This window comes from Vulpes lagopus, chromosome 10 (assembly GCF_018345385.1).
Source record: "Vulpes lagopus strain Blue_001 chromosome 10, ASM1834538v1, whole genome shotgun sequence".
In the NCBI taxonomy this organism is placed as follows: Eukaryota; Metazoa; Chordata; class Mammalia; order Carnivora; family Canidae; genus Vulpes; species Vulpes lagopus.
Window position 1 is genome coordinate 676,402 of NC_054833.1, and position 25,038 is coordinate 701,439.

Here is a 25,038-nt window from a genome sequence, read left to right on the forward strand (position 1 = left end):
AGAGGAAAATATTTTCTAGTGGTTTTCATTTGTAACAACCTTTGGGATCTCTCATTTTCTTCAATTCTATCCCCTTTTTGCTATCCATTGAATTGCGGAGGGGTAGGCTGAGGAATAAAAACTTAAAAAGGTACCAGCATGGTATTTTTCCACTTAATAAACTTCTACCAAACTTGCATTCCATTGAGTAGAAAGGGGACTTACTGACATCAGTCCAGCAAAATAACTGCTGTCACATCTGGCTTAAATCTAGTCACTTCTGGCTCAAAGAAATGTCAGGTTTTCCTTCCATTTTAGTATAGACCATTATTCTAAGAACTTTACACACACACACAAAACCTCACTACTGCTCACAACAAACCTATCTACTATTAGTATGCCCGAGTTATAGATTGGGAAAGTCAGGCAGAAAGACGTTAAGTGGAAAATCGAGGTCACCCAGCTACTAAGTGGTAAATAAACCAGGATTTTTTTAAAAAGATTTTATTTATTTATTCATGAGACACACACACACAGAAAGAGAGAGAGGCAGAGACACAGGCAGAGGGAGAAGCAGGCTCCATGTGGGGAGGGAGCCCGATGTGGGACTCGATCCTGGGTCTCCAGGACCACGCCCTGAGCCAAAGGCAGGCGCTAAACCGCTGAGCCACCCAGGGATCCCCTAAATCAGGATTTTGGCTTTAGAGTCTGTGGATCTACTCACTGAGCTAGACTGGGAATGGGAACTGGGAAGAAGCAAGAAGAAAGAGAGGAGAGAAGAGGATCCCGGAAGTCAGGGATACCAGAATTCCCAGAAGTACAGAGCAGCATGAACCTGGCTGCTGAGAGGAGGCCCTAGAAAACGGGAAGTGGTAAGCTGTGGGGGAGAGGGGTGATCTCTAGTCAATTTAGTTGGAGGGATGAGAATGCCTTGTTGGCGGCTTGCTGCCTACAATGTGGGAAGGATGAATGGAAGAGGACTAAAACCAAAGTTAGGGAAGTCTTTCTTCCAAGCCATTTGTCCTAAAAGGGAAGGAAAGAGAATGACAGCTAGAGGCAGGCAAGGTCCAAGGGCAGCCACTGCTCTCTCCCAAGCACGAGCCTGGTGACAGTTCTGGCTGGTTCCGCCAGCCGTCCGGCAGAGCTCTAAGGATGCCGGGAAGCCCGTCTTCTGAACGTTAGCGTCCGTTGCCGGCCAACTCCTCGGCCCAGCTTACATCAGAGCCGGGGGATCGGAAGGTGAGGCCTTACTTCCTGAACGCAGCCAGCCGCCCTTAGTCCCTCTTGCCCTGGGTGCGCCCTAGTCCTGCGACGGGCCTGACGGCGGAAGGGTTAACTCGGGCTGCCGCCGAGAGTCGCGTCCTAGAGAGCCGAGGAAGGGGCGAGAGTCCCCGGCTTCCGGTCCCCGGCTTCCGGTGCGGCTCCGGCGCACGCCCGGGGAGGGGACCGCTACCTGTTGAAGTCGGAGGCTGGGACACCGCCTGCGCGCCTTGGTGCGGATCGGGTGCGGGAGCGGAGGACGCAGGGGGCGCCGGGGTGCGGCGGCCGGGAAGGGGGCCGCCTCTCGGCGCGAGGCCCGGGGATGGCCAGAGAGTCGAAGTGCAGCGCCGCCTTGGACGCCCACGCTGCAGAGGAGCGACCAGGGCTCCTGACCGGCGTCCTGACGGTGAAGGTGGAGGAGGAGGACGGCTCCTACCCGGCCGCAGCGGCGGGCGCGCCCTGCAGCCCTGCCCCCGGCACCGAACGCTCCCGCCGGCGCTTCCGGAGCTTCCGCTACCCCGAAGCCGAGGGGCCCCGCGAGGCCCTGACCCGGCTCCGGGAGCTGTGCCGACGCTGGCTGCGCCCCGAGACCCGCAGCAAGGAGCAGATCCTGGAGCTGCTGGTGCTGGAGCAGTTCCTGACCATCCTGCCCGAGGAGCTCCAGGCCTGGGTGCGGGAGCAGCACCCGGAGAGCGGGGACGAGGTGGTGGTGCTCCTGGAGTATCTGCAGAGGCAGCTGGACGAGCGGGGGCCGCAGGTAGAGGCAAAAGGCTGAGTATCTGAGAGCCGTGCTCTGTTTCTTCCTGAAGCCCCAAGAGCGGAGTGAGGGCCGTTTCTGTCAGATTGAGAAGGTCTCGGGCTCTTTTTGTATGGTGAACCTCTTTGCCATTCGGGAAGAGTCCACGGACCCCTCCTCATGCTAGTATTTTTAAGAACATAAAGGATTACAAAAGTACTCGAATATATTGGGATACAGTTAACAGCATGAAACCAATTAGTGATAAAATTATATATGTGCTTTTTTAAAGTTAATGCACCAAAGAGTAAGACGTAGCGACCCGCCCATAACCGGTACAGTTTCACAGGGTGCTGAATGACCTTGACAGGGTCGGCCTGGCTGTGCCTGCTTAGGCTGATAACATTTTGGTTTGTTGCTGCCATTCATAATCGAAAAGAATTACTGAATTTTGCTTGGACGCTAGTAAAAGTAGAAATACGTTTCATTTTTACATTCATAGAACACTTGGAAGGGAGTGGATGAACCACAGGTTAGGAACCTCTGGGTTCACTTTTTACTGCATCTTCCTGCTTCTTGTAGATCATTTTCTATGTGCATTATCCTGTATTTTTGTGTGATCCTTTCGCGGGACACATACCAGATAACTGGTGACCAGGAGACCAAGCTTCTTCAATTGGCACTATTGTTCTCGAGCCCTATAACAGTGAAAAGTCATTTCAAGTCCCTTTCAGGTTTTGCATCTTGTACAAAGGACGTGGAAATTCTAAGCTGCACATAAGCTAATGATAATGAACTAATTACAAGTGTCCGGAAAGGAACTTGCATTTAATAAGGACAGACCACATACCAGGCTCTGTGTTAGGTGATTTCACATACTGTCATCTAAGTTGCCGGTCCTTCAGGCCTTGTGAGCTAGAAATTATTGTCTTCACTTTTCAGTGAAAAAAAAAAAAAAAATTCAAGTAGTCGGAAACTTAACACTAATTTCCAAAGAGCACAATGTGTATAACGAGGGAGCACCCAGTAGTGGTTAAGAGCTTGGGCTCTGGGGTCCTGCCTGTGCCCCCATCCTAGCACCTTCACGTATTAGTGGGGTGACCTTGGGCAACCTGTTTCAACCCCGGGCCTCTACAGGGTTTTATCTCTAAAACTACAGATAATACTAGTACCTAGCTCATAGAGTTGTTGTTTTCTGCATTAAGAGAATTAATCTTCATACAGCTCTTAGAAATAGTGCCTGGAAATAGAAGGTACTAGCAAGCACATAGAAAGCATAATAGAAGTTTTTATAAATAAAAAGTGAATGCCTTCCAGATCCCAGGTGGTGTTGAGGGGCAACTACTCTGTTGTAAGGTGGCAGCGTTGACACCAGCTCAGAGGCCACGGAATACCCAGTTGCAGCCAATGAAGGCTTTGCTCAAGCATGAATCTCTGGGATCCCAGGCCTCACCAGACAGAGGTGAGTGTTATCTTCCGGGGACTATGAATTCTAGACTTCACCCAACTTCATTTAAAAGCCAGACCTGTTGGCATGCCTGGGTGGCTCAGAGGTTGGCGTCTGCCTTTGGCTGAGGGCATGATCCCGGTTCAGGGATCGAGTCCCACATCCGGCTCCCTGCAGGGAGTCTGCTTGTCCCTCCTGTCTGTGTCTCTGTCCCTTTCTCTGTGTCTCTCAGGAATAAAAAAATAAAATCTTAAAAAAAAAATAGCCAGGCCTGTTGACAGGTTCTTTATATGCCCATCAGAGACCTACTTTACTTTGAGACTGAGATGACAGGGAAAGTTCGGTAAGTAAACAAGACTCCATTAAATTGGTGACTGGAATGACTCGATTAACACTGGTGTTTGGGAAGAATTGACTTCTTAATATCACAGTGATCTCCATTCATTGAACGTGAATTTATGGAGATGACCTATGGTGGTAGCTAGTGTTCTGGCCCTAGGGTTACAGTTGTCAGTAGACAGATTTCTTGCTCCACTGGAGCTTACACTCTAATAGGAAGGATGGCAAATAAAGTAATGATAATTTTAGTTATTGGTAAGTGCTATGAAGACCATAAGGCAAGAAATGTAAAGCCAGCCATAATATCCCAGACAGTGTAGGACTCTGCAAGTCAAAGAGTATAAGTCTCCTATATCCTTGGTGTGTAACTAGGACAGGGTGAAATCACTCCATGGGAAAGCACTGGGTGCCCCTCTGCTGTACACATTTGGGCCTGTTCCCAAGACACGCAGCCCTGGGACACACCAGCCAACAGGCAGTCTTTATTTTTCCACAGAGGTTCTGACCTGAACTACCCCTTGCAAAGTTTTCTGCCCCTTGCAAAGTTCAGCTCTTCCAGGAAAACTGGAAGTTACCCACCTCCTTATAGAAGACTTCATTTTCTTCTTTCTGGGCCTAGCCTCGTCTGACTCTTCTTAGTTTTTTAAAACTAAAGCAGAAACACACTAAGAGCTACTAAAGAGTTATTTTAAATCAAGAATCTTCTTATCCGTTCTCTCAGCGAAATTCAAGACTAAAGATCTTCAAATGGAAAGCTTGGTTGTCTTTCTATGTTGCTTTCCTGTCACCGTCCCTCCCTCCCCCCTCCCGAGGACCCTGCCTGCTGAGGTTGCGGGTTGCATGTGTGCAGGGGCTCATCACTCCTCTTCAGGCCCTAGTATGGGAGCCGGTAGGGACCAGGCATTCAGGAAAGGAGCGCATTCTGTAGGAGCCTGCTGACAGGAATTTACAGGCCCCGTTTTTGCACTTGGAATCTACAGGTCAGGGAGGCTGGGTACCAGGGTCCATCTCATCCAGAGCGTCTTTCCTTCTTAGTTCTCCAGGTTCCTGGGCTTGGCCCAGGAGGGCGTGGCAGAGGAGACACAGTGGTGGCTGCCAGGCTGCCCCCAGAGCCCCAGGTGAGCTGGAGCCCCCTCCCTAGCAGCCCTCCTGCCCGTGGGATTCCCGGTAGGTCCCTTTCTCCCCACTCCTCCTCCCCCCTCATCCTCTGTCCCTGTGGACTTGGAGTTTTTTCATCTATCCCAAGGCTGTTCACTGTCCTCTGCCTTTATTTTGGCGCCCACTTACAAGAATTTTCCTGTTTTACTCCTAGAGCAGGGTGCTGTGTGATTCCCCAGTCTTACCCCATCTGTTTGGTCAGCTCCCATTATCAGTGGGATGTTCTTCCTCCACTGGGCAATTTAGCAAATACAAACAACGTTTTGTTGTGATGGCGATTTAGCTTTGTTTTTTAGATTCATCAATTGTGCTGTTAGAGCTATAAGCACAGGACTTCTGCCCTCTAGGGACTGAAACTTGAAGGATAGATGAGGCATGTTCTTTTAGGCTAAGCTAGAATACTAAAATCTGAATGCTCTTTACTTAACCTGGACTTTAATACCTTACCCGGTCTTTCACGTCCTCTTCAGCATTTGAGGCCCTATAATGTTTTCCCTGGTTTTCTTCACTTCAGACTGAGATCTCCTTGTATTTTAAAAAATCGCTACTATAAATAAGCCCCCGCTACCACTCTGCCAAAGCACAGCACAAATATTTTGAAAGCTTTGTGTATGCTTCCGCTCCTTTCACTGTCCTGGTCCTTGTGTTCCAAACCCTTTTACATTCTGAATTATTTAGATGCAAATACGAAAGTATTTTTCCTAATGTGTGTGATATTTCTTTTCTTCATGGTTACATATATGTGTACATATTTACAAAGACGTTCTCAAAGACCGGGTGAAGGAGGCATAGTGGGCCACACTTGATCTTTTTGAAGAGAGCCCCTTTAGAAGGGATGTTCACTGCCTGTGCCCAGCTCTGGGTGTGACTTTGGAGAAGAAGAACTAGGTGGGATCATGTCCTGTTTCAGGGCTTGCTGAAAACTGAAGATATGGCCCTGGCTTTCTCCTCTGTGTGGACACAGCTGGATTCATCTCGGGGCAGCTTCCACAGAGATGAGAGGCAGGAGAACTGTGGCGGCCCTGACTCCCCTGGGTAAGACTGTTGGGGGCTGGTTTCCTAGGGCTTCTTGGCATCCTTTGTCGGTTCAAACCTCCTGGGCTGTGAGAAGCTGTTGGAACTGTGTTTGCATTCAGAGCCACCATTTCTGAACCCCAGCTGCTAAGCACATGTGTGACTGGCCCTTTCACCCTCACCCTCGTGACCTTGCTTCTCATGTGCTGCCGGTTAAGTGGGATGCAGCAGATGCAACTCCCAGCACGGGCCCGGCTCACAGGAGGTGTACGGGGAGTGTTCACCCCTCCCTGCTGCTGGCCTCAACAGAGGCCAGCTGGGTCCTCCTCAGGAAATGGGCCCTGGGACCACAGAGCGTGAGAGCGACAGGTGACTTGGAACCGACGGCAGAACTAACCTGGAGATCGGGGCACAGGACACACAGGGTGACAACCTACTACCTCGTCTGAGCTGCCACAGCCCCATGACAGTTTGGCAGGAGCTCCAGCTCAGATCTTTCCTCACCCAAGCCAGTTCTGCTGGAGAGCTGCCCTTGTCTGGGAGCAGAATCCCTGCTGGTATTCCTTGTGAGGGATCAGTGTCTAAGTTCCTGCTTGCGCCACTTCTTACAGAAACGTCTCACAAGTTGGACGTCTCACAAGCTACCCTTGCCTGCTTACTGCTGTCTTCTGCCCCGCCCTCCCAGCATCAGCCCCAGTGCAGGGTCTGCCTTTGTCCTTGGGACTGAGAGCCTGTGCATGTGTCCCCAGCGCCCAGTCCTCCCCACCTTCCTCCACTCCCGGGGTGAACCCTGCTTCTGACGTCCCCATGCCTATGCTCAGGTCTCCTTCCTCCCCAGCACCCGTCGTCTTCATCCCAGCACCTGGAAGTCTGTGGCAGGGCATAACTGAATTGTCTGGCCACTTGTTATTTCAGGTGAGGACACACTGGCTGAGATCACGGACCTGCCCCCAGGGGAGGAACGTCCAGGACGAGAGCCTGGGGAAATACCCTGCCCCCTGGGTGAAGACGTCTCCCGCATTCCTGCCTGGGCAGAGCTGGTGAACAGGAGGGCCGGTTACCAAGAAAGCAGAAAAATGCCACAGGAAATAGGCGGCACTATTGCCATGAATGTGGAAAGAGTTTTGCTCAGAGTTCAGGCCTGACTAAACATAGGAGAATCCACACTGGGGAGAAACCCTACGAATGTGAAGACTGTGGCAAGACCTTCATTGGGAGCTCTGCCCTGGTCATCCATCAGAGGGTCCACACCGGGGAGAAACCGTATGAGTGTGAGGAATGTGGCAAGGTCTTTAGTCACAGCTCAAACCTTATCAAACACCAGAGAACCCACACTGGGGAAAAGCCCTATGAGTGTGAGGACTGTGGCAAGACGTTCAGCCAGAGCTGCAGCCTCCTTGAACATCACAAAATCCACACAGGGGAGAAGCCATACCAGTGTAGCCTGTGTGGCAAGGCTTTTAGGCGGAACTCACACCTCCTGAGACACCGGAGGATCCATGCTGACAAAAACGTGCAGGATCCTGAGCGTGGAGAGACCTGGGAGTATCAGGGGAGGGGGGAAGGCCAGTGGGAAAATAACAGGGCTCCCGTGTCTTATAAGTGTACCGAGTGTGAGAGAAGTTTCACTCAGAATAGAAGCCTTCTCGAACACCACAAAATCCACACTGGTGAGAAACCCTTTCAGTGTGACACGTGTGGAAAAGGCTTCACACGAACTTCTTACCTTGTTCAACATCAGAGAAGCCACGTTGGGAAAAAAGTTCCATCACAGTGACCCACGTCGTACATGTGAGAGCTGGTGCTCATTGCTCATTGGCCTGAAGCCACTGGGAACCCTTTCTGACCACAGAAACTGGGCTGGGACTTTGTTTACCACGTTCCATCATCTTATGTCAGAAGACAGAGTCTGGCTGAGATGTATGGTCTTCTGCATTCTAGAAGGTGGGTGGGGAGCAGCTTGTTTGATAGGAGGCTACGGGAGAGTTGTCTGGAAGGGGTAGGACCTGAAATGTTTATTCTTACCTACTGGACTGAAATGGGCTTCCAGACTGGCTAACCACCTCCAGCTGGCACCTTATGATGTCTCCGGGGCAGAAGGCTCTGTTGGGAGCTTCTGCTCTCACCGTTTTGCTTATAAAGAATCCTCCATCAGTCGGTCAGATCCATGACATCGTCTACTCCCCATTGTGCCTGGAACACAGGTGCTCATAAAAATACATTAAATATACCAGTGAGGTGACCTCCACAGCTCTCCGAATGCAATGTGGTTTCAGATTTCTAAGGCCTTTCTAACTAAGGCCACTTGGTCTGTGTCTAATTCTCTGAGTTTCTAGATTTTGGGTCAGTTGTGTGTTTATTGCTATGTACATAGGATTGTCAGAGTTGAAGTTGGGGGAAATCCATATTTTTTCACCACCATAGTACTTGTAGAAGAATGCTGTAAGCAGCTGATCATTCAGACATGGTAAGACTACTCCATTCATAGAACTCCATTTTTCAATGTTAATTACGTTTGCTCACATTAATTTTGCTAGTTTTTAGGGGGAAACCTTTCACATTCAGGTAAATAAAAAGTGAATCAAGTTAGATCAAAGTGATTATGGATTTTGATAAAAATTCTGTGATGTTGAACAGCTTGTGTCTCACCTTTTAGTTATCTTGGGCCTAACAGATTGCTAAGATCCTATTTGTATCCCTTTTTCCCAATTTAGAGCCAACTTGAATCACAGCTTATGCTAGCTAAACAAGTTTCGTCCAGGTCAGAGGATTCACACTATATGTGTATAGCAAGTTTCCTATTTTCCTCTCTTCGTTTGGGATAGGAAGATTAGGTCAGAGGCAGCCAATGAGGATGGGAGTCCAAGTCTGAGCTGTAGGAGAAAATGTGTATCTATTCCGAATTACATTGGAATCCTACTCTACAATATCCAAAGTATTAACATGTGAAGCCACAGTAAGAATTTTGTGATACTTCTTCTTTTCACCCAAATCACCTACTGTGTTCTTCAAAGACTGACAGCTTCCTGGTATCACCAGCTTACAGCTTTACCAGGCTGTGCCAAGAATGGATTCCATTTCTCCTGGATCTCAGGACCAGAGATCAGGACAATGTTTTATTCAGTTATCGGCATAGTGTTCTCTGTGCTCTCAAGTACCCTTTCTGGGTTCCTACTCTGAAGCACCACAGGCTGACTAGAGACTTTGCAGACTGTGGGGCTCTCCCTCTATCACTTTCCTGTAGTCTTTCATTGCCTTAATTTCCCCTCATTGCAGTCTAATTTAAAACTTCTTTAGCTTTCCAAAATTCTATAGACTTTCTCCATTTAATCTTTTCTGGCTTTTAAATTTTCCTTAAGTTTTTTACTTCCACAAAGCTAGCAATTTCCTTTTCTCTATTTTTCCTAAATATTGGCTAATAGCCTTGATCTTAAACACTGTTCATTCACTCTTTATGTCAAGGAGAGAAATATATGTGAAAGCTTTTTATAAACTAGAAAGCATTACACTCAATATAATTTACTGAGATTAACAAGGGACCCTATGCCTCCTTCACTCTTTCTGCTCCCTCTCAGCCTTAAAAACTTCTCTGTAAAAAAAAAAAAAAAAAAAAAAAAAAAAAAAAAAAAAAAAAAAAACTTCTCTGTAGAGGAAGAAATGAAAAATAATTCCAAATGCCTATTCTGTCTGAAAATGAAAGATAAAGCATATACATACATACATACATACATACATACTTGGGCTTAGGGTTTCAGCATACTAAAGTTGATAAGACCTGCACATAGATTGGATAGTACCATGAGAATGGTAAGCTGAATGGTACAGAATCTCAGGAAAAGGTTATTTCAGGCTGTGAAATTATTATCACATGGATAGGGTGATGTGTGAAAGAGCTGGGAAGACTAAAGGAATTTGTAAGTAAGGCAAGTTTGAAATAGGTACATTGTAGGGGTCTGGGGTCTTCAATGCCAGAGCAAGGAGTTTAAATTTTATTCAGTAAGTATCAGGGAGCCACTGACAAGATCAAAATACCGTCTGGCAGCATTGTGTAATTTCAACTCAAAAAATTATTTGCTGGTAGTCTTGGACGTACTGCTTTAGTAAAAGCAAAAGTGAGATTATAAGATGGCTTCAACTCTAGCCTATTTAATAGGCCTGTCAAAAAATTTGTTTCCAGATGAAATTAAAACTAGTAAACTGCTTAAGATACAACCAGTACTTAGAGTAGAATAAAATGCCACTTTTTATGCTGTTGAAAATTGTTTTTATAATTTTAGTGATTAGTCAGCTGTTCTACTTCATTTCTCCAACTGCTGCAATGCAGAAATCCTCCATTTTATCTTTCTCCCTTTGCAGAAGTAGTTTTTTTCCACTTGGGTAGAATGAATAGTTATTATGAAAAGAGCTTTTGATGAATAGCCCTCCTAGATGTGTTCTCAATTTTGATAAAGAATATAACCCTATGAAAGACTGTTTTTTCCTTTAGAAGGAAAAAAACGGAAGCCTGGGTGGCTCAGCAGGTAAGTGTCTGCCTTCAGCTCAGGGCATGATCCTGGAGTCCCGGGATCCCGTCCTGCATTGGGCTCCCTGCAGTGAGCCTGCTTCTACCTCTGCCTATGTCTCTGCTCTCTCTCCCTGTGTCTCTCATGAATAAATAAATAAAATCATTTTTTTAAAAAAATAAGGGACAGTTTACCCATAGGGTTATGAAGACCACTTATACAAACAAATGCTGAGAATTTCTAGGTCCAAGTGGGGCTGTAGTAAACCCTGAACTTACCTCCTCCCACAGACCCACTGAATCAAGCTACAGTGGAACAATTTCCTCTGAAAAAGCAAAGGCTGGCTGAGTGACAATCATACATACACCTGGCAAACAAGAAGAAAATCACTTGGAACCATGTAGAAGAGATGGAACACAACTTTGCCATAAAGCCCACCCCTGGCACAGTGATTGACCACTTGGAAGGAACCCAAAATCTGGAGCTTCTCCCTGAGGAGCAATGGGTTCAAACCCACATCAGGTATACCAGCTTTTAAGACACACTTGAGAGACAATTCCCCAAAACATACACCTGAAACCCAACAGGGCCTGCATCCCAAGATCCACAAGACTGAAGGGATCTGAGAAAGTGCTCTTACAGGACTCAGAAGCAGCTGATAGTACTCAGATTGAAAGTGAAGGAGAGTCACCTGCTTCTTTTAAAACACTGGCCTAAGGAGCAGCTTCAAACTGAATATATACTTAGGAGCCTACTGAAACATTCCAGAGAGGAAACTGGCAGGTTCCATCTTTGCAATCTGCCTTTACCATGCTCCAGAGCACCAGTATCTTTCATAAGGGAGCTTTTACATGCCTCTAGTGTCTCAATTTTTGCGCTGCCACCTAGGGCATGCCTCTGGATCACTTGGCTCTGGAGGCCAGGGGAGCTTCCATTCCTAGTCTCTTCAGGCTATATTTGGAGTCCCCCCAAAAGGAGCTCATATCCAGCCTGGTGCCCCAATTTTTGTGATTGCAAGAGAAGAGGAAAGGAACAGAGAGAGACTACAAAAACAGCCAGAAAACAATGAACAAAATGTCAATAAATACATACCTATCCATAATTACCTTAAACATAAATGGACTAAATTCTCGAATCGAAAGACAAAGAGTGGTTAAATGGATAGAGACAAGACCCATCTCTATGCTGCCTACAAGAGACTCACTATATATATGAGAACACACAAGACTGAAAGTGAAAGGGATGGAAAAAGATACTTTATGCAAGTGGAAAACAAAAGAAAGCTAGAGTAGCTAAACTTAATGAGATAAACTAGACTTTAAAACAAAGACTAATGACATAATGATAAAAGGGTCAATCCAACAAGAAGATATAACATTTGTAAATATTTATGCACCCAACTTAGGAGCACTTGAGTATATAAGCAAATATTAAACAGGAATAAAGGGAGAAATAGCTCCACAAACCAATATTTCACTCTATGTTAACTAAAATTTAAATTTTTAAAAAAGGAATAAAGTGAGAAATAGCAATATAACAATAGTAGGGCCTTACATTGATGGACAAATAATCCAGACAGAAAATAAAGAAAAATTGGCCTTACACATGTTAGTCCAGGTAAACTTAACATATTTATGGAACATTCCACCCTAAGGCAACAGAATACACATTCTTCTCAGAAGCACACGGAACATTTTCCAAAATACACCATATATTATGCCACAAAACAAGTCTTAATAAATTTGAAATGAATGCATCATATAAGTATCTTCCAGCCACACTGGTATGAAATTAATTATACAAAGAAAACTAAAAATTCACAAATATGTGAAGATTAAATGACTTGCTACTGAACAGCTAATAGATCAAAGGAGATAACAAAAAATACCTTGAGACATGAAAATGGGAATATAACACTATATGGGATGCAGCAAAAGCAGTTCTAAGAGACAAGTTCAGAGTGATAAATTCCTATCTCAAAAAACAAGAAAAGTCTCAAAAAATCTAACTTTACACATCAAGAAACTAGAAAAAGAAGAACAAATGAAGGCCAAAGTTAGCAGAAGAAAGAAAGATTACAGCAGAAATAAATAGAGACTAAAGAGACAGTAGGAAAGATCAATGAAACTAAAAGCTGGCTCTTTGGAAAGAAAATTGACAAACCTCTAGCTAGACTCACGGGGCAGAGGGGAGACTGAGAAGAGGACTCAAAAATCAGAAATGAAAGAGATGTTACAACTGATACCACAGAAACACATAGGAACAATTTTAGGCCAACAGCTTGGATAACCTAGAAGAAATGGGTTCTAGAAGAAATTCCTAGAAATATACAACCTACCAAGACTGAATCATGATGAAATAGAAAATCTGAACAAAAACAGTTACTAATAAGGAAATTTGAATTAGTAATAAAAAATGTCCCAACAACAACAAAAAGTCCAAGACCAGACAGCTTCACTGGTGAATTCTACCAAATATTCAAAGAATAACGATCTTTCTCAAATTCAAAAAAAGAGAAGGGGAAGGAATTTCACACTCATTTTGAGGCCAGCGTTACCCTGTTATCAAAACCAGATAAGGATGGCACAAGAAAGGAAAATTATAGCCCAATATTCCTATTGAATATACATGCAAAAATCCTCAAAATATTAGCAAACCAAACTCAACAATACATTAAAAGAATCATATAGACAATTAAATGGGATTTACTCCAGGTATGCAAGGATGGTTCAACTTCTGCAAATCAGTCAATATGATACACCAGCACATTAACAAAATGAAAGAGCAAGATAGCATGATCATCTCAATAGATGAAAAAGCATTTGACAAAATTTATCATTTATGTTAAAAATTCTCAACAAGGTGGGTGTAGAGGGAACATAACAATGAAGGCTGTACACAACAAGCCCACAGCTAACATCATACTCCAAAGTGAAAAGCTGAAAATGTTTTCTCTAAAATCAGGAACCAGACAAGGCTGCCCACTCACTCCTTTTATTCAACGTGGTATTGAAAGTCCTAAAAGAAAAAAAAAGAGAGAGAGAGAGAGAGAGAAGAAGAAAAAAAATAAATCCTAGCCACAGCAATTAGGCAAGAAAAAGATATAAAATGTATCCAAATTAGAAAGGAAGAAATGAAACTGTCATTATTTGCAGATGACATTTCATACATAGAAAATACTGAAGACTACACATACACACACATACAATTAGAACCACTAAATGAATTCAATAAAGTTAGAGGATATAAAACCAATACACAAAAATCTGTTGTTTCTATTCAATAATAATAATAAGCTATCAGAGAGATTAAGAAAACAATACCATTTATAATTACACCAAAGAGATTAACATACCCAGAAATAAATTTAACTAAGGAGGTAAAAGATCTATATATTGAAGACTGTACGACATTAATGAAAGAAACTGAAGACAAGTAAATGGAGATATTCAATGTTCATGAATTGGAAGAATTCATATTGTTAAAATGTCCATACTACTTAAAGCAATCTACAGATTCAATGAAATTCCTGTTAAGATTCCAATGACTTGGGAAACTTTTGCATTGGGTGGGAAATGGAATCATGTATTCAACAGGCCATGGTGGCACACTCACTCTGTCCTTTCACTTTGCATCAGTACCTATTGTTTCTCCTTTCAAGAATAGGATTTTTTCCATCTGAAAGAATTATCCTAGAATAAAATTTTAAAAATTCCAATGTCAGCTTCAGTTGAAAAACAGCCTTCTGCAGTCTCCTCTGCAAATGGGCTCCATGGCCATCCCCACCACTTGTGATCACCCGCCAAGGCCTGCATGGTGTCACCGCCGAGGTTTCCATCAGCCCACAAGTGACAGCAGCTCACTCCTGGCCACCCATGACTATTGCTGGTGCCAACTAGGCTCCACTTCCAATAACTGCTTCTGCAGAAGTGCAGAGTATGCTGGGGAAGCCATCCCTCACCACCCAAGTCTCTCCAAGGCTGACCTGGGTCACTGGTGGGCAAGCTTCTTTTTCAGGAAGTCCGCTTTCCCATTCATGGCTACAGAAGTCCCCAGAATGTTCAGAATCTTCTCAGGCCTCCAGTAGCACGATCACCTGTAACTTGTTCTGGGAGCCATGAGGAAGCAGCCTGGTGGCCAGCCTGGCAAAGCCAACACCAGGCTCCAGGAGGTGCTAGGCCCATCAGTGCCCTTCCTTTCCCTTCCTCTCCTTCCCCTTAGATTAGGCAGGCTGCACCAAGCAAAAGCAGTTGGGTTCTTTTATATCAAAATAGTAAAACACCAAAAGGAAGTTGAGAGAATCCCATTCTTTTTTTTTTTTTTTCCATTCTTTTTTATCCAAGCCATCCACAAGCCTTCCTGATACCCTGGAACCATGTGCCTTGCACCAAGTGAAAAAATAAACTCCAAGCAGCCATTTGAAAAAAAAAAATTCTAATGGCTTTTTTCACAGAAATAGAACAATTTTAAAATTTGCATAGAACCATAAAAGACCTTGAATAGACAAAGGAATCTTGAAAAAGAAGACCAAAGTTGAAGTCATCATGCTCCTTGATTTCAAACTATATTGTAAAATTACAGTAATTAAGAGTATGTCATTGGCATAACATTCACATAGAACAGTGAAACAAAATAGCCCAGAAAAAAGCCCACCCATATATGGCCAATTAATTTATGACAAAGGACCCAAGAATATATAGTGGGAAAAAGTCTCTTCTATAAAGGTGTTGAGAAAAGTAGACAGTCATATGCAAAATAATGAACCTGGACCACTATGTTATACCATATACAAAGATTTGGATTAGACTTGAATGTGAGGCCTGAAATGTAAAACTCCTAAAAGAAAACACAGGCAGTAAGCCTCTTGATGTAGGTCTTGGCAGTGATTTTTTGAATCTGATACCAAAAGCAAAAGTAAATAAGTGGGCCTGCATCAAATTAAAAAGCTTTTGCAGACCAAAGGAAACTATCAACAAAATGAAAAGGCAACATATAGAATGGGAAAAGATATTTGCAAATCACATTATCTGATTAATGTCTAATATCCAAAATACATAAGGAACTCATACTACTCAATAGCAAGACAAAAAAAACCCCAAAAAACAAAACAAAACAAAAAAACCCAACTAATAAATGGGCAGAAGCTCTGAATAGACATTTTTCCAAAGACATACAAATGGCCAATGGGCACCTGAAAAGATGTTCAATATTAATCATCAGGGAAATGCAAATCAAAACTGTAATGAGATATCCTCTCACACCAGTTAGAATGGTTACTATTAAAAAATAAAAAAGACACAAGAAATAACAAATGTTGGCAAGGATGTGGAGAAAAGGGAATCCTCATGCACTGTTTTTGGGCATGTTAATTTGATTCAGCCAGCAATTCCATGTCTAAATATTTATCAAAACAACCAACAACAAAAGACTAAACAAGGGACACTTGGGTGGCTCAGCAGTTGAGCATCTGCCTTCAGCTCAGGGCATGATCCCAGGTTTCTGGGATTGAGTCCTGCATCAGGTTCCCCTGCCTATGTCTCTGTGCCTCTCATGAATAAATAAAGAAAATCTTTAAAAAAATAAAAAGACAAACACACAAACAAAAAAACCAAAAACACTACTCAAAAAGATATATGTACTTTTGTGTTCAGTGCGGCATTATTTACGATAGCCAAAATATAGAAACAACCTAAGTGTCTGTTGATGGATAAATGGATAAGAAACTGTGGTATATATACACAACGGGATATATGACAGTGGTTTGGAAGGGCTATCTTCCCACTCACCTTTGTTTAGGAACCTGTCTTTGTTGGTATCACATCCAGCATTTGGCATTATTAATTGGTGGCTGATTGCTCTATTGTTTTCAACAATACCTTGTGCCAGAAAATATTCAAGTATGATACAATTAAACTTAAACCCCTTTTTATGGATAGTTTTTGAGGCCAATATGTATAACATTTCTGTCTCACCCCATGGGGGCTCTTCTCTCTTGTCTTTTTCCCTGGTTCTCCTTGGTAAATTAGCCAGCCTCCTAAGATTTATTATTTAGCTTCCATGGAGTTATTAGCTTCCTTTAAAATTGCCAACTACCAAAATCTACACTGTTTTAGAGAGTACCTTTAGGCTTGACCTTTCCCATAATCTGTTCCAAGTATAGTCAGTTCCACTGGGGAGAGCCTCAGAGCATTCTGCTCTTACACTCACCTCTTCCCCATGGCAAAATATGGGTTACTGCTCCAGAGCTGAGGACAGGAACAGTGACCCACTTCTCTCAGCGACACTTCTGCATTATGATTAGGGTGCTGGGCCAGGCAGCAGCCTCTAGTCTTCCCAGTATGAAACTTCTGCCTATGAGTGAGCTTGTGTGAGGGCTTTTAAGGCTCCACTATTCTTAGCCTGCCATGGTGCCTCAAGTAGAGCCTCTGATCTATGAATGTGGGCTGGGTGGAGGAAAGAGTGCTTGACTTACTGGTCATATTTGCCTGGAATTTAGTCTCTGAAAAATAGAACTTTGGAGGAATTGGAAAAAAGTGCTGGTGCCTTGTCCCTCTTGGGGTGGTAGACCCTGGGGAATTGGGAGCCCCATCTTTTTAGACATTCCCACCCAGACTGGAGCTTCCCTCATGCTGAGCCAGTGGATGGGGATAGGATAGGAAGCGGTTCATGGCACAAGTGCTACAAACTGTGTTCTTACGAAAATTTAGTATATTTTCTTTTTCATTTATTTGAGAGAAAGACAGAGAGAGAGAGCACGCACAAGCGGGGGCGGGGGGGGCAGAGGGAAAGGGAGAAGCAACTCTCCACTGATAAGGGAGTCCAATGCGGTGCTTGATCCCAGGACCCTGAGATCATGACAGGAGCAGAAGGCAGACACCCAACTGACTGAGCCACCCAGGCGTCCCATGAAAATAGATTTTCTTGAACAAATGTTTCCCTATTTGCCTAATGCTCTTAGGACAATTTCGAGAGACTGTAAGTGATAGCATTCACCAGTAATGACTGTTTCACTCTGAGTCCATGGAGCTCCTATGCTGCCAATTCAGAAGTTGCTTTTAAGATTTAATTTGTAATTATTTATTCCTATTTTAATAATGGGTATTAAATTTTTATTAGTCATAGTCCACCCTTCTTTTAATGTGCTATGGATTTTTTTTGGCTAGTATTTATTTGGGATTTTGAGGAGCCCAGGGCTCCTCAGGTGCTGGGTCAGCCCCATGCTCTGAGGGAATGCCTTCCCACACTCCTGCACTCCTTTATTTAGGATTTTTTCATTGATTTTGAATACAGGACTTACTTATTTGGACTTACTTATTTATAAGTAAATATGAATGGTAGTTCTCTCTATGCTAGTTCTGACAGATCTTAATATCAATGTAATATTTACTTTATAAAAAGAACTTGTCTTAAACTTATACAGTGATGTATGTCAATCATTTCTCAACAAAGCTGAAAAAAAAAACCCAATTTGGAATAATTCCTTTTAAAAAAATCTAATCTCCAGAAAAGTTTAAATAGAATGGCTTTATGTTTATTAGAGTTTTTATACATTTTATACATTTTACTGTGAAATTCACTGAACCTGGTGCTGTCTTAGGGATAGAACTTTGACAATCTTTCTGTTTCTTCTCAGTCTCCAGCAGAGATTGCTCATTGTCCACCCAACATCCATTTTCCCTTTCCTACTCAGAGCCATAATCCTGATTCTATCTGGATGCAGTGTCTCGGGAATACAGGACCACATTTTGCAGTGCCATGATTATGTCATCAAGAAGGTTTCACAGCATCTCAGAGAGAATGACAGTGAGGGATGGAGACTGGGCTACCGGGAAATGGTAAAGGGACCAAAGAGCAAGCAGTCTCTGCAAACACCCACACCTTCCTCTTTGGATGCGCCCCCGAACCACAAGTCAGTACTTCTTCCTAAACACACGGAGAGGGGACGTGGGGACATGAAGCAAGGCATTTCCTAGCTTCCGCCTGTGCGGACAACGCGGCCAGGGACCTGGAAAACCTGCACAAGGCAACCGTCAAGGCAGCTCAGCCCCGCGTGGGCCTTCTGATGTGGATGAGGTTGCAGTGGTGGCAAAAGCTCTTCGCACCCTTGCATCAGTGAGGCCACTCACCTATTGGCTCTCTGGGGCTCAGGGAGGAAGGCAGGCCCACAGCAACTCTTCCTGCAGCTGCCCTGGTGGGGTCTCCCTGGCCCAGGGCTCCTCAGGTGCTGGTTCAGCCCCATGCTCTGAGGGAATGCCTTCCCACACTCCTGCACTCCTGAGAGTGGGGCCGCTTCTGTGGGCTGTGGCCCCTTGAGTTCCACCAGCAGGTCCTTCCTCCCTCCTCACGTACACAGCATCTCTCCCCAGGGGGGTTCTCCACTGGCCAACGAGGCCGAGCTCTGGGCAAAGCTCTTCTCACACGCATGACATAGCTGCTGCCCTTCGTGCCCTGGGGGGCTGCCCAACCAGCAGGGCCCCAAGCACTCCATGTGGGGACCCTAGGGGCCTTCCTCCCAGGTCCATCCCTAGATATGCACCCAGGAACCCAGCTGCCTCAGGGCCAGGTTCCTCTGCACCAGAGCTCCTGCTCAGCCGCTTGTTCGGCCTGAAACAGAAAGACCAGGCAAATGTCACCTGTTCTTGGAGTCTGCAAGAGGCTCACACTGTGTGCACAAAAGGACAGGGTGCTCCTAACCTGCTGGACCCCACATCACAGAGCAGAGGCATTAGAAACCCAAGGGCTGGTGTGGGAACACCTTCCTCTAGGTAATAAGGAAGTCTGGTGAATTCAGCAAAATACAATTCAGCCCAGCCTTCCCTTCCACACAGCCTAGGCCTGGAGAGAATTCTTCATGGGGAGGGCTGATCCAGATCAGGGTGGCTTCTCTTAGTTCCCCTCAGAACTCCCTCCCCATGGAGCATCTGAGTGGTTCAGTTGGATCAGGTCACGCTCTCAGGGTCCTGGGATTGAGCCCCACATCAGGGTCCGTTCTGTGAGGAGTCTGCTTGAGATTCTCTCTCTGCCCATCCCCCAACTGCACACACCTGTGCTTGCTCTCTCCCTCTCTCTGAAAAATAAATAAATCTTAAAAACAACAAAAACCTCCTTTTAAGGTGGTGAGCCTCAGAGTGACCAAGGGGAGTCACCCCGTGGACTCATTCCTTTATGGGACAAGCGTTCAATCGCACTCTTCCAGTGGCAGTGGCAGCAACCAAAGACTATCAAATGGGCAACACCCCAAGTGTGTTCCTGGCATGAGGCCCTTACAGGCGCTGCCCTCTGCCTGGAAAGCTCTCAGCTCAGGTAACAGCAAGTCTCCTTCTCTCATCCCTTTACTCAGCTCCCCCTTCCTTACTTCTTCCACTTACTACTGCAGTCAGCTCACCGGGGCCACGGCACTCACTGTCTCCCTTCCCTGGTCCAGTCTGCTCATTCCTCACTGACCACCTTCTCACTCACTCATCACCCTTCTATTTGTCTCCCCCTTGCCACAACCAAATATCCACAGCAGCAGGATCTTCCTGTTCTGTTCCTGGAATCATGGCTGGCACAAGGCAGTTTTCAATAAATACTTGTCGCATGAGTGAAAGAGAAAGCACCAGAGCCAATCCAACTACTATGACCTCAAATGACCGGCCCAGAGTTGGCACCAGCAGCAAACCATGCCCCAGAGAACCAGCCCATGTGGGATAGCTGTCCAACCAGTCCAGTCAGATGCAGAGGAGTTGAGGACAAGAAGGGAGACAAATAGGCCCAAACCATCTCAACACTGGGCAGCAGCCTCATGGTCCCCTGAGGATGCCTTGGTCCCCAGGAATGAGTGTTGGGGATGCCATCAAGAACACATGACCATCCAGTGACCCATGAGCCAGACCCAAGCACTGGATGCTCCTGACCTCCTCTGACCCTGGAATGTGAGCTCCCCCTGCCTGCCCCACTCCCAGGAGCTGCCCCAAGGACAGCGACAGTGCAGGGGGTGGTATGGAGCAAAATGGACAGCACCTGACTGAGGCCAGTGAAGACATCTATATATACTTTTCAGATCTGGCTGGTGGGTGTGGATATCTACTCATTCTGCCACCACCTGGGAAGAGCCTCACCTGTGAGCCTCCTTTGCTTGTGAACACCACCAGCTTCCCTCTTTCCTGGGTCTCTCCCTGCCCCCCAAGGAGGGGCTAGTTTCAGATCACAACTGGAAAGCTTCCATGGAGCTTCCCAACCAACAGACTTCTATCTTGCAAACCAGAAAGCCCAGGGAAAACAGCCCCAGCCCTTCTCTTTATCAAAACATCCAGCTTTCTCCCACAGCTAACTGTCCTGTCCCTCCCTCACACCCCTGAACAAGTACCTCTAAGTACTCCTCTGTTGTCAGACCATGGTTCTCTCAGTCCTTATAGCTGAAGGATGGCAACAGGTTTGGAAAACAGAAACGTGTCTGCAGAGAAGAAATGGGCCACAAGTGGGATCAGTACTGCACTTCTGCCCAAACTTCACACACAGATTAAAGGGATCTGATTAAAGGGATCTGATTTTTTTTTTTTTAGGTTTACTGGCTAATGCTGAGAATAAAGTATACATGAATAGGAAGGAGGAAGATACAGATACATGTATATCTCCTTAAACTGACTGAATGATTGGAAATTTTCTTCTCCTAACAGAACTCCTCCTCATTATAAACTAAGCTGGTCTTAGTGTCTTATAAATCTCTTATTTCCTCAGATTTATCTATTGCACCCTCACTTTACAGTCATTTAACTTATAAGCTGGACCTGCCCAGCCTGCCTATAAAGCCTCTCTTCAAAAAGATACCATATGCATTTTTTTAGTAAATACTGCACTTCAAAACAGTTTATAAAGAACCAGCAACTGGCCCTCCAATGTAAATACTTCTCATTTCATATTATCACAGAAGCAGTGCAGTTTACTAACCACTCCTTCCTTACAGAAAACTCAGTAGCTATAAAAATTTTTTCTGTTTCAAAACAATTCAATACTTATTAATTCCAAAGGCCCGATCACCATGTAGCTGTGGCATTTTAGGAATTAGCACACTCTGGAGAGAAGCTGTGTTTAGGATGAAGTGAGTTGGATCATACTTCGTATAGAAACTTGCCAGAAAATATCTGTAGAAATAAAAATTTTTAAATTATATCATATATAACATATAAAACTTGTAAAACAAATTTAAAGGTTAACAAAAAGGTCACTGAAATACCTAATAAATACCTAAAAACAGAATCACTTCTGAGCACTAAAATAGTTTTACAGTTTGGGGCCTAAATTAATTTGGGCTTAAAATTTTTTTTCATTTGTTTTTATTTAAGTTTGATTTGCCAACATATAACACCTAGTGCTCACCCCATCAAGTGCCCTTCTCAGTGCCCATCACCCAGTTACCCAACCCCCTGCTCACCTCCCCTTCCGCAACCCTTTGTTTCCCAGAATTAGGAGTCTCTCATGGTTTGTCTCCCTCTCTAATTTTTCCCACTCAGACAACATTTAAAGCCATCTATATAGCACTGATACTTTTCAGAGTGCTTTTGCATTTTCTTATTTGATCATCATTTGTCAGGTAGGTGGGGCATAAGTGTTATCCCAGATTTTTAGATAAAGAAACAGGCTCAAATGCATTACCTTGTTCAAGATCTTGTTGTTATATAAGGAATTTAATCACAGAATATTTGAAATCATACCTGTGGGTCAAAAATATATGTTTAGAAATATGGATGTTGTACACAGGTACATTTTAGTTGACTATTTTGTGATAACTCTTATTGAAAATTCAGGATAAATGTCAGGCTTTTTACATTAATTATAATGTAATCCTCAACACTGTATAGATGAGGAAACCGAGGTTTTCAAAGAAATGGCCAAAAATCATACAGCTAGAAAGCAGTAGAGCTAAAATCCAAATCTAGGGCTGTTTAAATAACTATTAAGACTGTTACTGCATTTATCTTTGTTAGATCATACAAATCATTTAGCTTTTGATGTTAATTTTATATAGGGCTGAAACAAAAATTTAAAAAATTTCCTCAAAGTGCTATCAATATAAGGAAAAAGAAACCTACCACTTTCTCATCAATTTATTCTTTTCATTTGAAAATGCCTTCCTTTCTCTCACATCTGTCTAAAATCTACCCTTCCTTAAGTCCCAATTTAAGGAATCCTAATGCTTCCAAGAATTCTTTCCAGTTACTCCAGGCTGCACTGATTTTATCATTGATGCATTACTACATGTAAGCTATGTGGTATACAGTGTTTGATTAAGATGTATTTAACACATCCACTATACATACGCAACTATACTGAGTATGGAATTCAAAGCAATCTATGTACTTATAAATTTTTGCAGAAACAAACCATTTACAATAACAGATAATACAAAGTGGCATAAATAAGGGATATGTAATAATACGAAAGATGTTCAAAATAGGGCAGCCCTGGTGGCTCAGAGGTTTAGCGCCGCCTTCGGCCCAGGGTGTGATCCTGGAGATCCGTGATCGAGTCCCACATCGGGCTCCCTGCATGGAGCCTGCTTCTCCTTCTGCCTGTGTCTCTGCCTCTCTCTCTCTGTGTATCTCATGAATAAATAAGTAAAATCTTAAAAAGAAAAAAAAGATGTTCAAAATAGAGCATTATTACTTAAGGTTGGGTGCTAAGGAAAAGACCTCATTGAGGAGTTATGATATAAAACTTTTTTTTTAAAAGATTTTATTCATCTATTCATGAGAAGCACACACACACACACACACACAGAGAGAGAGAGAGAGAGAGAGAGGCAGAGACACAGGCAGAGGGAGAAGCAGGCTCCATGTAGGAAGCCCAATGCGGGACTCGATCCCAGAACTCTGGGATCACATCCTGAGCCAAAGGCAGACATTCTTTTATTTTTTTTGAGATTTTTTATTTATTTATTCATGAGAGCCACAGAGAGAGAGGCAGAGACACAAGCAGAGTTCGAGAAGCAGGCTCCCTGCAAGGAGCCTGACATGGGACTCGATCCCGGGCTTCCAGGATCAGGCTCTGGGCTGAAGGCAGGCGCTAAACCGCTGAGCCACCTGGGCTGCCCAAAGGCAGACATTCAATCGCTGAGCCAACCAGACATCCCAATAGGATTTAAATCTTGAAAGAGTAAGAAAGATAAATTAGGAAAGAAGAAGGTATTACAGGTAGGAGAAATGATTTGAACAAAAGCATAAACATAGGCCTATATATAAAGTATCAAGAAATGCTGCTTAGAAGAACTAGACCAAGTGGGAGTTGGGTGGGGGTAAAATATTCACATAAAGAAAAAATGAGGTAAGAATCATTTTGTGGAAGGCCCTGATACCAGATAATAGGAGTTAATTTAAGGCTGAATGCTTTACAGATAGATATTATCTATAATTTATTTCTTCTGGCATCATATTGAGCTATGTACTATTACTGAGAATTTCATTTATGAGCAAACCATGCAGGCTTGGCGATAAATACAGGATTCAAGCCAGGTCTGTTCTACAATGAAAACCTAACTTTTGTCGTCAAAAACTATACAGCAGTCTCTCCCAAGGAGTTTGAACATCTAATGTGGGATGGAGGAGGTGTGGATCAATGAAATTCATCTGAAATTATCCAAATCCTCGTTTAGGGAGATTAATCTGATAGTATAATACAGAATAAGATTATGTGTATAGCTTTCTTATAAGCAATTTAAAAATATGAACTAGAATACATTTTGACATGTATATCCTAGAATGTCTAAAAATACTGATGGGCACATTATATTGTCTCCGTATATTACTGACTGAAGTAAAAAATGGTTTATTACCAGCCTGTCAAAGATTTTGCTTGTATTTTATGCTCTAAGGTAGCTATCTATCAGTAGAGGTTTCAACAAATATTCTGTTTCTAACTGAAATTCAACATAATATCCAATATCCAGGGATCCCTGGGTGGCGCAGCGGTTTAGCGCCTGCCTTTGGCCCAGGGCGCGATCCTGAAGACCCAGGATCGAATCCCACGTCGGGCTCCCAGTGCATGGAGCCTGCTTCTCCCTCTGCCTGTGTCTCTGCCTCTCTCTCTCTCTGTGTGACTATCATAAAAAAAAAAAAAAAAAAAAAGATTATTTAAAAAAAATATATCCAATATCCAATCTTCTTCATACCTAAAAATTTCCATCATTTCAGAATTATTGGAGAAATTGTGAAAAACTTCCGTGAAGATGTAAACTGTACTCCATAGTCCAATTGTTCCCAATGAGTTAAAAGCCTTGCTTTACCCTGGTCAGGAGTTTCAAAAGGTGTTCCTTTTACTGCATGCAAAAATACATACATCCCCAGATTAGGGATAACATTCGTTAAGGTCCAAGCAACAGGAACACTGAAGAACGGAATACTGAGTAGGATAATATAAAGCAAGCCAACTTCTAATGCATATGTCAGCCACAAACCTCGTCTGATCATTACACGAGTATTTGGATTCACCTCACTGTGAGCAACTCCAATATTCATGTTTGCTCCGCCGCCCCACTCCCAGTGGTGGGCTCGGAACAGCCACCCTTATATTTGAAATGCATGAGAGAACTGGGTAGATGACAAAACAAAACAAAGACATTTCTCACC

The 25,038-nt window shown here is 43.8% G+C and overlaps 2 protein-coding genes across 3 annotated transcripts; one reads left to right on the forward strand and one right to left on the reverse strand.

The window, feature by feature from the left end:
* The first annotated feature begins 605 nt into the window (after window positions 1-605).
* Window positions 606-8,529, forward strand: LOC121500123 (zinc finger protein with KRAB and SCAN domains 4-like). The gene is given in 6 exon segments (XM_041771589.1): window positions 606-1,996; window positions 3,293-3,437; window positions 4,797-4,879; window positions 5,830-5,938; window positions 6,834-6,968; window positions 6,971-8,529. Coding segments are annotated over 6 exon segments (1,647 nt in total). The 5' UTR covers window positions 606-1,561; the 3' UTR covers window positions 7,711-8,529.
* A 7,563-nt stretch (window positions 8,530-16,092) lies between these two features.
* On the reverse strand, window positions 16,093-24,927 carry LOC121500094 (ORM1-like protein 1). Of its 2 annotated transcripts, XR_005990302.1 has the most exons (3): window positions 24,582-24,927; window positions 22,070-22,128; window positions 21,436-21,558 (listed from the first exon to the last, which is right to left on the reverse strand). XR_005990302.1 is itself a non-coding variant. In XM_041771551.1 (2 exons), the coding sequence occupies exons 1-2, from the start codon at window positions 24,925-24,927 to the stop codon at window positions 21,423-21,425; spliced, it is 462 nt and encodes a 153-aa protein (XP_041627485.1). In that variant the 3' UTR covers window positions 16,093-21,422. The 2 variants fall into 2 exon arrangements, 1 of the variants encoding a protein (XP_041627485.1); XM_041771551.1 differs by lacking the exon at window positions 22,070-22,128 and having other exon boundaries at window positions 16,093-21,558; window positions 24,602-24,927.
* Between the last annotated feature and the right edge of the window lie 111 nt (window positions 24,928-25,038).

Excerpts from the sequence above, each read along its gene's own strand:
- LOC121500094 (XM_041771551.1), bottom strand. The coding sequence starts at position 24,927 with ATGAATATTGGAGTTGCTCACAGTGAGGTGAATCCAAATACTCGTGTA. Across the intron at positions 21,559-24,601 it reads ACAATTTCTCCAATAATTCT|ATATTTTCTGGCAAGTTTCT; the intron begins GAAATGATGGAA and ends TTATTTCTACAG.